The 10,975-nt window shown below is 40.1% G+C and overlaps 1 protein-coding gene across 2 annotated transcripts; it reads left to right on the top strand.

The window, feature by feature from the left end:
• The first annotated feature begins 239 nt into the window (after positions 1-239).
• LOC116330013 (CUB domain-containing protein 1-like) lies at positions 240-8,523 on the top strand. Of its 2 annotated transcripts, XM_031752187.2 has the most exons (6): positions 240-387; positions 4,053-4,259; positions 4,355-4,717; positions 6,220-6,588; positions 7,225-7,297; positions 7,408-8,523. In XM_031752187.2, exons 1-6 carry the CDS (start codon positions 318-320, stop codon positions 7,760-7,762), a joined length of 1,437 nt encoding a protein of 478 aa, XP_031608047.2. In that variant the 5' UTR covers positions 240-317; the 3' UTR covers positions 7,763-8,523. The 2 variants fall into 2 exon arrangements, with proteins under 2 accessions (XP_031608047.2, XP_039475632.1); XM_039619698.1 differs by lacking the exons at positions 6,220-6,588; positions 7,225-7,297; positions 7,408-8,523 and adding exons at positions 5,390-5,602; positions 5,698-6,203.
• Positions 8,524-10,975: the final 2,452 nt, after the last annotated feature.

The following is a 10,975-nucleotide window of genomic DNA, read 5'->3' as shown; positions in this document are numbered from 1 at the left end:
ATGACATCTTTATTGAAATGACGTGATTGAGGGTGAGTTATCGTTTCAGGCAACAGTTCTCGTACATTAGCTTCTTTTTAAAAAATTCTCCATGATATTTTTCTGGATTTTTTTTTTTTACATGTGCTACAGGGCTGTCCTAACGCATCCGTATCCTATACCTGCCAATATGGTCCTCCTGACCGCGCCCTTAATCTTTACCTGGCGTAAACACTCCCTCTTTGCTGGCAGACTTTCACAATTAGGAGTCAACAACTACTAGCTGACCTTCAGTTAACATCCCAGGATTGAAAGTTTCAGAGCGTCACTAGAGCAGCATGTCCGTATCAACAGGCGCGGCCCTTCTGTGGATTTTACTTCTTACATTCACTGTCTCCACCGTGTCAGGTAACCTGAAACTTAAATACGAACCAGTGGGAGAGATCTGGTGTGAAATATTGGTGGGGTGGTGGATCTGTGCATTAAATATTGACACTCTCTTCACCCGGAAGCTGAAAACCGCTGAAGCAAGAAAATCCCTTTCAAGAAGCTCTCAGAGCGTGAGTGTCAGGTGATACTGAGTACGGCTGTTTTCGGTAAATCGCCATGGTACTTAGGCTACGTTCACACTGCAGGTCTTAATGATCAATTCCGATTTTTTGATCAAATCCGATTTTTTTGTCTGCTTGTTCACCCTACAAATAAAATGTGACAGCAAATGCGCTCTAGTGTGAACGCTCAAGCGGCCCGCATGCGCAAAAGAAGATGTCACACACAACGCGCTCCGTTTAGACCCAGAGCAAACAATATTGTTTGACTTCGGACTTTACGTTTCCAAATTTTTGCTTTAAGTTATTTTGTTATTTACATAATAATGTAAATAACCTAATAATGATCCTTATTGCTGTTTTAGAGAGGAGCGGTGCTTCAAAGGATAGTTGCAGATTTCTGTCAGAATCTGCAGATTATACAGTACAAATGAAATGTTCACGTTGTCTTCCCAACAGTTTCACTAACATCTACACTGGATGGCGAAGCGTTCGCGATGTCTTCTCGGGCGCTTCTCCGGCGCTGATAATTGGCGTCTGTCTTGTGCCAGTGACGTAAAAGACGGATTTAATGTGACATGACCATTCAAACAGCAGTCGCTTTCTAAAACATGTATCGGATTCAGTACCACATACGAAAGTGACCCAGATCGGATTTGAAAATATCGGATTTGTGCCGTTCACACTGTCATACCATGATCGGATATGGGTCGCATAGGGTCAAAAAAATCGGATTTGATGCGCTTTCGCCTGCAGTGTGAACGACATAACGAGTCCACAGCGGAAGTGATCAACAGGAGATCAGTGGGTATGAATCACCGCCTACTGACTGATCAGTTTTCGAGAGAACAGCGCAGCATTTCCCGGAAGATCTGAGACCTGTGGACATGAGACTTTTGTTTTTAATGGCTTCCAAAGTCTTTGTGTTTCCCTGATGAACAGCAGAAATATACAGATTCTAACACGAAACTTAATAATTAATTGTTTTATTGTTATTGTTCTATACGCATTAAAGTATGATCCTAAAGCATTATGTTTTTATAGTTAATTTTTACTCTCACAGAGTCCGCAGCTGACAGATTAAAAACTAAAACAGAGCCGGTTTTGCTCCGAGTTTCTCTGGCTGGAAGCGACGTGTTTTCACTGCTTCTCTCATCTACAACATGTTTTAAGCTCGCTGGTTTATGTTTCACAACCTTTTCACAGTAAAGAAAGGGGCTGGTTGGATGACCTCTAGAAACTTAATATATTTAAAACGATAGCAGCACTAATGAAAGTTTTTGAAGCACAAAGGTAACACAAACGCTTGACTTAAATTTTGTTTGATCTGAAGAAGGTATGTTTGTTTGGAAGGGGGGGCACTGCTAGAGTTGTAATTATTAGAACAGAGGACACAGAGAATACCTGTTCAATCAATCATTTAATTTCACCTTGATCTGCTGAGAAACTGAAGCAATTTTCACATCTCCTTTATTAGGCTGTGGGGCAGAGACTTGAATGCTTGAATGTATCCAGTTTAAAGTTTCAGGGCTCCAATGTGCAGCCATCACCTTAGATACAAACAGCAGCACTAAGAGTGCACTCCTTGATAAAAGATTTTTATCAACCAGAATAACGAATAGCTGCCAATTATTCTCATGAAGCTGAATAAACAGGCATTCTTGGTTCATGTTAAAGAGCAGTATAAAAGAGATTACAATCAAGTCTAACAACATTTTATACACATTCTAATTAACCAAATTAATACATGGCATAATACATCAATACGATCAATGCAATGAACAGTTTGCACTTCTTTAGTAGTAAGGTAGACTTAAGCTGCACATACAAAAAGTATTCCCCCAGCAGAGAACGTGTTCTTAAAATATGCTGTTGGGTGGACCGGTGTCATTACATTAGGGGGGCCCTGTGGAACCTTATTCATATTGAATTTCTGGTATCACACATTTGATCTGCCAATCTTTATATTTTGCCGTGGTCAGTTTGTGGAAAGCACACAAAACTTGGAGGAGGGAAAGTATTATGTAATTTTCAAAGTTCAATCAATGTTTGTCATTAAAAAAAATACACTTATTAGAAAGCTGAAGATAAAAGCTTTATTTACAATTAGTTTTACACTTGCAAAGCCATGTGGTAGCTGGCTTAAAATGTGTATCAAGAGGTCGACTAGGGTTGGTTGTGACGCGTGTGAAAATGAAGCCCCGGAGTATGAGACATGTTTTCGCAGATCAACACTGCAAACCTGGATTCCCAGAAACCTTTCTTCTATGGACGATGGAGCATGCGTCGATACTTAAATTGGAAAGCAATTCAGTCTGATATTGATGCAGTTCATTCTTCTTCTCACGTGTTTACACTAACTTGCTCACTATTGCTCGGTTTATCAGTTGGAAAATCTTTCACCTGTTTAGAAAAATATATAGAACATTGGGCTTTTTCAAAATGATATCAATGAAACATCAATTCAAAATCATGGATGTGGAATCTGTCTTCAGTTCTTATTGTGTCTTTAATAAAGGTTGTTAAAGCACTGCAGATTTCTCATATATAATACATACATAATTCATAGTAATCATCACTGGTTCAAATTCAAAGCTTAAATACAAGGTTGTTGTTATTCTTTTATAACTCACTTTTTCTTTTTTCTTTTTTTTACTGAAACCCCATTGATAACTACAGGGACAACCTACTCCATACCTTGTGACAATCAGCCCCATAATAGATTTTTTTTATTCTCTCAGGTGCAGATTCGATGCATACATAGAAATTTGGTCAGAGGTCAGCAAATAAAGTGTAGGTGTCGTGTTTTATGATCATATAATGATGACTATAGAACAATAACAATTTGCTGCAATAACAAATTACTGATCCTCATTAGGGAAATACAAATACTTTAGATCAGTGGTCCCCAACCCCCGGGCCTCGGACCGGTACCGGTCCATGAGTCGTTTGGTACCGGGCCGTGAGAGTTGAGGCTCAGGTGTGAAATGTATGGTTTTCAGGGTTTTTATCGGTTTTCAGCGTTATTTTATTATCGTTTTTATCGTTAACTCGGTTTTCCTGGGTCTTTTCACGTGTGTTATGAATAAATCTTCTTTTTTCGGTACCGGTACTAGTTTTATTTTGTTGTATTTATCCGCGACACCTTAAAGGCCGGTCCGTGAAAATATTGTCGGGCATAAACCGGTCCGTGAGGCAAAAACGGTTGGGGACCGCTGCTTTAGATGCCATCCATTCTTCCCACAGAGATCCAAATGATCTTCCAGGAATGGTGAAGCTATATACCGAAGTACTGCAGTGATTTTCTACCTCTTGATCTCTAATCTAGAATCTAACTTGTTCCACAATACAGAGCTGCTTAGTTATAGGAGGAGACAAGCCGTAGGCTTCATCTGTCACTGCAGTTAGCCGTATTTGTGAATTTTATCTCATCGAAATGGTAATTTCACTGTGTTATTTCCAGATATGATACAGGACCCAATATGTTTATCCCTTTGCTCACTATAACTCTGTGTGTGCTTCCAGGGGCCCAGAAGTTGACTCTCACTGCTGAATCTGGAGCCACCATAAACATCAGAAATAATAATAAAGTCAAAGGTTGCCAAGTGTGTACAGGATTGATTATTAAAAAATGCAATGCTGAATCTCTGAATTATTTAAAAGGAAGTACTGTGGAATTGAAATGCTCCAGACCTCAAGATGTATTCAGTATAGAAATTGTACGGCGTATAAGTAAGTGTCTGTGTGATATCTGATTATTTTATCAGTGAGACTGAATGTCCTGAGTGGACTAACACAGCATGGGTGGATTCAATTTCTCTTTTCAGCTTGCACCACGAAGTCATGCAGTAGTCACATCGTCCAGACGGACTTCAGCTCAATTGATGCGCTGCGTTTTAACCGCACATTTACCTGGAATCTAGTCGCCGCAGCACCAAAAGCTTTCCAAATAGATTTCACTAATACGGGTCTTAAACAGATCAATCCATCTGAGAAATGTCCAGACAGACACACCTACACCCTCCAGGCCTTCCAGTCTACGGGCAATGTGGCTGTGGAGCAGTACTGCAGAAGTGGCACCATCAGCACTGCTCTGATTTTGAAAAGCGGCAGCTTTTCTGTGGACGTCCCAGCAGAGCAGAAGCTGCAAAATGACAAGTTTGATGTGACTGTGGGGGAAAAAATCAAGTGTGAGTTTAGTTACATTTACTGTTTTGTGTTTCTTTTAAAATGTAACAATTTTTGTTTTAATTTTAATTTATTTGTGTGTGTGTGTGTGTGTGTGTGTGTGTGTGTGTGTGTGTGTGTGTGTGTGTGTGTGTGTTTATACTTTGTGACAATCAGCCCTGTAATAGATTTTTTATTCTATCAGGTGCACACTCTGTGTATACATAGAAATTTGGTGAGAGGTCAGCAAATACAGTGTAGGTGTCCTGTTTTATGATCATTTAATCAATTTTGAAAAACTGTTTTCTGGCATAAAAAAAAAAAAACTAAAAAGTAAAGCTGCATGTAATAATCTGTATTCATTACTGAAGCTCATCAGGGAAACACAAAGACTTTAGATTTTAGATTCCAAAGAATCTTCAAGGAATGGTGAAGCTATTTACTGGAGTACTGATTAGTTAGTACGCAGTGATTTTATACCTCTTAATCTCTAATCTGGAATCTAACTTGTTCCACAATACAGAGCTGCTTAGTTATAGGAGGAGACAAGCCGTTGGCGTTTTCTGTCACTGCAGTTAGTTGTATTTGTGAATTTAATCTCATCTAAATGGTAATTTCACTGTGTTATTTACAAATATGATACAGGTCACACATGTTTATCCCTTTGCTCACTATAACTCTGTGTGTGCTTCCAGGGGCCCAGAAGTTGACTCTCACTGCTGAACCTGGAGCCACCATAAACATCAGAAATAATAATAAAGTCAAAGATTGCAAAGTGTGTACAGGATCACTTATTAAAAAATGCAATGCTGAATCGATGAACTCATTCAATGGAAGTACTGTGTCAGTGGAGCTTGAATGCTCCAGACCTCAAGATGTATTCAGTATAGAAATTGTACGGCGTATAAGTAAGTGTCTGTGTGATATCTGATTATTTTATCAGTGAGACTGAATGTCCTGAGTGGACTAACACAACATGGGTGGATTCATGTTCTCTTTTCAGATTGCACCACGGAGTCATGCAGTGATCACATCATCCAGACGGACTCCAACTCGACTGATGCGCTGCGTTTTAACCGCACGTTTACCTGGAATCTAACGGCCGCAGCGCCAAAAGCTTTCCAAATAAATTTCACTAAGACGGGTCTTAAACAGATCAATCCATCTGAGAAATGTCCAGACAGACACACCTACACCCTCCAGGCCTTCCAGTCTACGGGCAATGTGGCTGTGGGGAAGTACTGCAGAAGTGGCACCATCAGCACTGCTCTGATTTTGAAAAGCGGCAGCTTTTCTGTGGACGTCCCAGCAGAGCAGAAGCTGCAAAATGACAAGTTTGATGTGACTGTGGGGAAAAAATCAAGTGTGAGTTTAGTTACAGTCACTGTTTTGTGTTTCATCCAAAATGACAGTTTCATTTAACAATTTTTGTTTTAATTTTAATTATTTTTTTGTGTTTTGTGTGTGTGTGTGTGTGTGTGTGTGTGTGTGTGTGTGTGTGTGTGTGTGTGTGTGTGTGTTGTAGCTCTTGCCCGAATTTCTCTGACTTTACCAAAAGGGACCTCTTCCTCAGAGCTGCTCTCGCCGGACTACCCGGAGAGTTTCCCTGATGACGACACCATGGAGTGGTACTTTCAGGTCCCAGAGAAACACAGGGTTGATGTTCAGTTTCTAAACCTCACACAGCCAGATTGTGTGAAGAAGGAAGTAGCAGTGGAGTACCACCAGAAAGACAGGGTGACATCGGTTCTGGGACTAAATGACACACAGCCGCTCCAGAAGCAGGGAGACTTTTTGCTCACGCTGAGGAACTGCGAGATGGAGAGAGCACCTGCTGATTCTCCTGGACTCACCTTCACCCTCAAGGTGTCTGCTTACCCCCCCCGTTCAAAAGGTCTGTATGTTATAAGCACTCACTCATTCATAGTTTGTACTTTAATTACCAATAAATAAATGAAATGTTATTCCCAGTTACTCCCAGGGGAAAGATTTGCTTTTGGAAATGTAAAACTGCTTTAATCGATATTTGCATAAAGCTCTGTCATTGCATAATGTAGAAGTTATTTGAAGTGATGACCACAGAGAGTGAAAACAAGACCCCAAATGTTACATTTTCTTCCACTTATGCAGTTCAGGGTACACCCTGGACAGGTCAGGTCAGGGTCAGCACACAGGTCATGAAGGTGTTTCAGACCTGCCCAACAGCTGGAAGTTTGATGGTCTGGGTAAAACCTCGTCATCACTAGGTCCAAATGTTTCCAAGACCAGGTTTATGACAAAAAGTACTGCAGCACTGTGACCAGATCACATCAGCTTGATAACTTTAGCATTTGGTGTAAAGCACCACTGTCGCTGTAGCCAACAGGAATATGAGACTGTAGTGTAGCTTCACACTTGGGAGAATAAACGATAATTGAGTGATTTTTCAGCTTCAGCAATTCTGTTTACTGTTGAATTCTTTTTTTACAACCACTGCACGGTTGAAAATGCAATCCAAATGTTAACCAAGTTAACTGTTTCTCCTCTATAGCACTTTTAACCATCCTGGGTGTAGTGGCTACTCTGCTGGTCATTTCTGTCATAGTGCTAGTTGTAATGATTAGGTGAGTATTTCTATTATTTAGTGTGTTTTCAAAGGGGATGACCCATCAATAGTTGAATAAAACAGCTTTAAGAAAATAATCCCAATCTTCTCTTTTTTCCCGCTAAACAGGAAGAAGAAGAAGAAGAAGAAGAAGAAAGTCAGTCATGAAGTTGCTGTCTATAATCCAAATGGCATCAACTTCTTACCGGGGTACGAGTCCCCAGAAGTGCTGGGGACTTGTGAAGATGATGAGTCCCATGTGTACGAAGAGATTGACGACACCCTCGTCTACACACACCTGCTGAAAAGGAATGCAGAGACTGGCAACTATGAAGAAACATATAAACCTGTTTCAGGACACAGAGACTCTCAAAAGCCACTGCTCTCATCACAGCAGGGCCCTCCATGCCCCAATAGGCCACCAAGCAAAAATCCTAATGCCAGTGGACAACACAATTTACCAGAATATGATTTACCAGCCTAAGGACCAAAGTGCCTAAGGCCTAAGGACCAAAGTGCTCCAGTCTGGGGGCCTCGACTGGAGCTAGAGGGAAGCAACTGAGCAGAAGACTGGACTCAGCTTTTTGATTTTTCTCTTGACCCACTTGAACTTTGGGATATTCATTCCCTGTGTGATTGCTCACTGTTCAGCCTCACAAAGCACGTTTTCTGTTGAGTGGAGCTTTTGCACTAAAGTGAGGCACACACAAACAACCTGTCTGCAGCTGTTACAACGTTTTGTCCCAGATTAAAGGCTCTTCGATTGCAAAAGTTGCTCTTAATCATTCCCTGCAGCTGCATCTGACATAAAACATATTTATTTCATAGTAAGGTCAAATACATTGCTTTTTTAATGTGTCATGATGGGATGAGTCCTTTATCCTCATCGGAGACCAGGACTAGGGGCATAATTCCCCTGCAATTAAACTGCATTTCAGTGTATTTTATTTTTAATTTCGGTGTAGTTATTTGACTGCAATAACTTAAAGGCAGGTACACTGGAATAATGGGGTGAGAAGTCAGGTTTTTACAGGAAACAGAAATTATTTTATTTAATTTTAAGTAGTGCATAAGTAATTTTATAAAGTGCATGACTAATTTTTTAGTATTACAGAATATCAGGTATTTTAAAGGAAAGGGGAGAAATTAAGTAAATTTAAGTAGTGCATAAAAATGCAAAAGTCATTTTAAGTAGTATTCAATTTCATTGTAATTTTGCTGAATAAACATTATTTTCCCATCTTACCTCATAAATGGACTGGATTTTTTGGGCTGTGGACCATATTATGGAGTCACTTAACCTTGTCTTACATGATATTTATTGTTTTAGTGTACATGATGGAGAGTCCACTGTGAACCTATTCTTTCATATTTATTAATATATAAATTATGTAGTAATTTAAACTGTTCTCCCTTTTCTACTTTTCAATATATTTATTCAAGCTTTCAATATATTTTCACAGAGTTTTCTCCTCTGAATAGGATGGAACACAAAGCTTTCTCCTTCCAGAGCAACGTCCAGCAGTACAGACAACAAATGCAGATAAAAGTGTTCAGTGGTCTTAAACAAACTTGTTTCTCTTTCCTGTGCCAATTTCAATACGATCTACCCTCTTTTTTTTCTTTCTTTCTCTCTTTTTTTTTGTTAAGTAAATATTACAGCTTCAAGCTTCCCATCCGAGAAGCTACTCTAAGCGACCGGTGAGTAAAGGGCAGCACAATTACATTCTTTTCCACTAGAGGGCAGTGCAACTCCTTGCTCCAATTAAATGGGTTGCCAGAAGACGACAAAGAAGAAATTACTGCAAATGAGACCACGCAGCACGTGATAGCAGTAAATAAATATTTGGGGAAAAAAGTAGTCAATCTGACCTGGGTCCTGGAGGAAATTCTGACCCAGATTAAGGCCCTAGAATGAGTAGTGATCAGAAGAATGCAAAAAAACGTATACTGGGGACAAACCGAGCCAATTCCACTATGCCTGGTGCTTGGGGGAAAATAAACAATATGGTTTTTGTGACATTTTTGTTTGGTGGTGTGCCCTGTGATTTTTTTAAATGTGAAATATGTGCCGTGGCTCTAAAGTGTTGGGAAACACTGAAGTAAACAACATGTAACCAGTGGGCTTTCTAACATCTAGAAACTGCCAAACAACTCCTGGGGCCTGTTCTTCGTACCTCGCTTACTACATCCAAGATCAAATGACACATCCAAGATCAAATCATCGCGCTAACTTTGAGCTCGCTAATCCGGTTCTCCGAACACACCTGTTGTTGACGATTAGTATAGCTGGATGAAGTAATCTGAGATCACTGGGTGGCTTAAAAGGGTCTACGCATCGATAGTAGAAACATTGATCGGCAACCCTGTGATTGGTCGGCGAAGATGTCGAAGGAGCGCGCACAGTATTTCACGGCAGCAGACCAAGAACTCTTGATTGAGGGATATCAGGAGTTTCAGAGTTTAATTAAAACGCAGGGGAACACTGCAAAGGCTGCAAAAGCAAGGAGAGACGGCTGGCAGAAAGTTGCTGACAAATTAAACTCGTAAGTGATCCATGATATTACATTATATCATGTGATATTATTTTATTCCACATTATATTATATTACATTATATCCTCTTTCACATTAGAGCCACAACAGGACCCACTAGAACATGGGAAAAAGTAAAAGTGAAATATAAAAATATTCCACAGAATGGTAATATTTATCACTTATATTGCTTTTAGTCTATGACAAGAGACCCTGGAATAATCTGTTTGTTTGTTTATAACAGCAACCAAGAAAAGGGCAGAGCAAATAAAGACAGGTGGTGGTCCTGCACCCCCTCGTCACACCCTTTTTGTACTGTGACATTTATTGACATTGTGGGGTTTTTGTGTGTGTAGTTTGACATAACACTCCATCACTTTTACCTGTTCCCATGCAAGGGTGACTGAAGCATGCACAGTAAGTCGGGAGTAAGTATATACAGTACAGTAAGTATATATATATATATATAGAGAGAGAGAGAGAGAGAGAGAGAGAGAGAGAGTAAATAATACCCTCACGGGAGAATCGATATCTCTCTGAGCACACCGTCGCGCTGAGCTAAAGGATCCCGTCTATCCCGCAATATACGCTAAATTCTGTAAACTCTCCTTATCAATCTTGCACCTTCCTTTCTCGCGTACAAACGGACAGGACATGGCTGCGACAGACTTCCCAAATCCACCTTCGCTTTTTAGCCGTGGTCTGTCATCTTGATTGCACGTAGTAATTTACTATTACTACTCTAAAATATGAATTACATCTGACATGATCTACTACATGTAATAGAATGATTAATAGTACATTTCCCTTTTTTCGGAAATGACCTGTATGTATCTGTATGAAATCAATAAAAGAATCAAATACATTATCTTTAGTTACATTGCTAATATTTATTTATGGTAAAACAGTGGCGAAATATCGCTCTTGCTTTCATATAACTGCAGCGGACATACCTGAGAGGCCGCGATCTAATCCTGTTTACATAAAGTAAACCTGCTCCCGAGCAGGTTTACGCTTACGGATCTGTTGCTATGACAGCAAGTCCCAGATGAGCTTCGGAGAACCGAACGATCCAAGATCAAGCGATCCAAGATCAAGTGAAATCGTCAACATTCAAATCCGGCTAACTTACTTAGCGAGGTACGAAGAACAGGCCCCTGGTC

This window comes from Oreochromis aureus, linkage group 11 (genome assembly GCF_013358895.1).
Source record: "Oreochromis aureus strain Israel breed Guangdong linkage group 11, ZZ_aureus, whole genome shotgun sequence".
NCBI classification, from domain to species: domain Eukaryota; kingdom Metazoa; phylum Chordata; class Actinopteri; order Cichliformes; family Cichlidae; genus Oreochromis; species Oreochromis aureus.
Note: the sequence above shows the minus strand (reverse complement) of the source record. Positions and strands in the feature narration are given on the sequence as shown.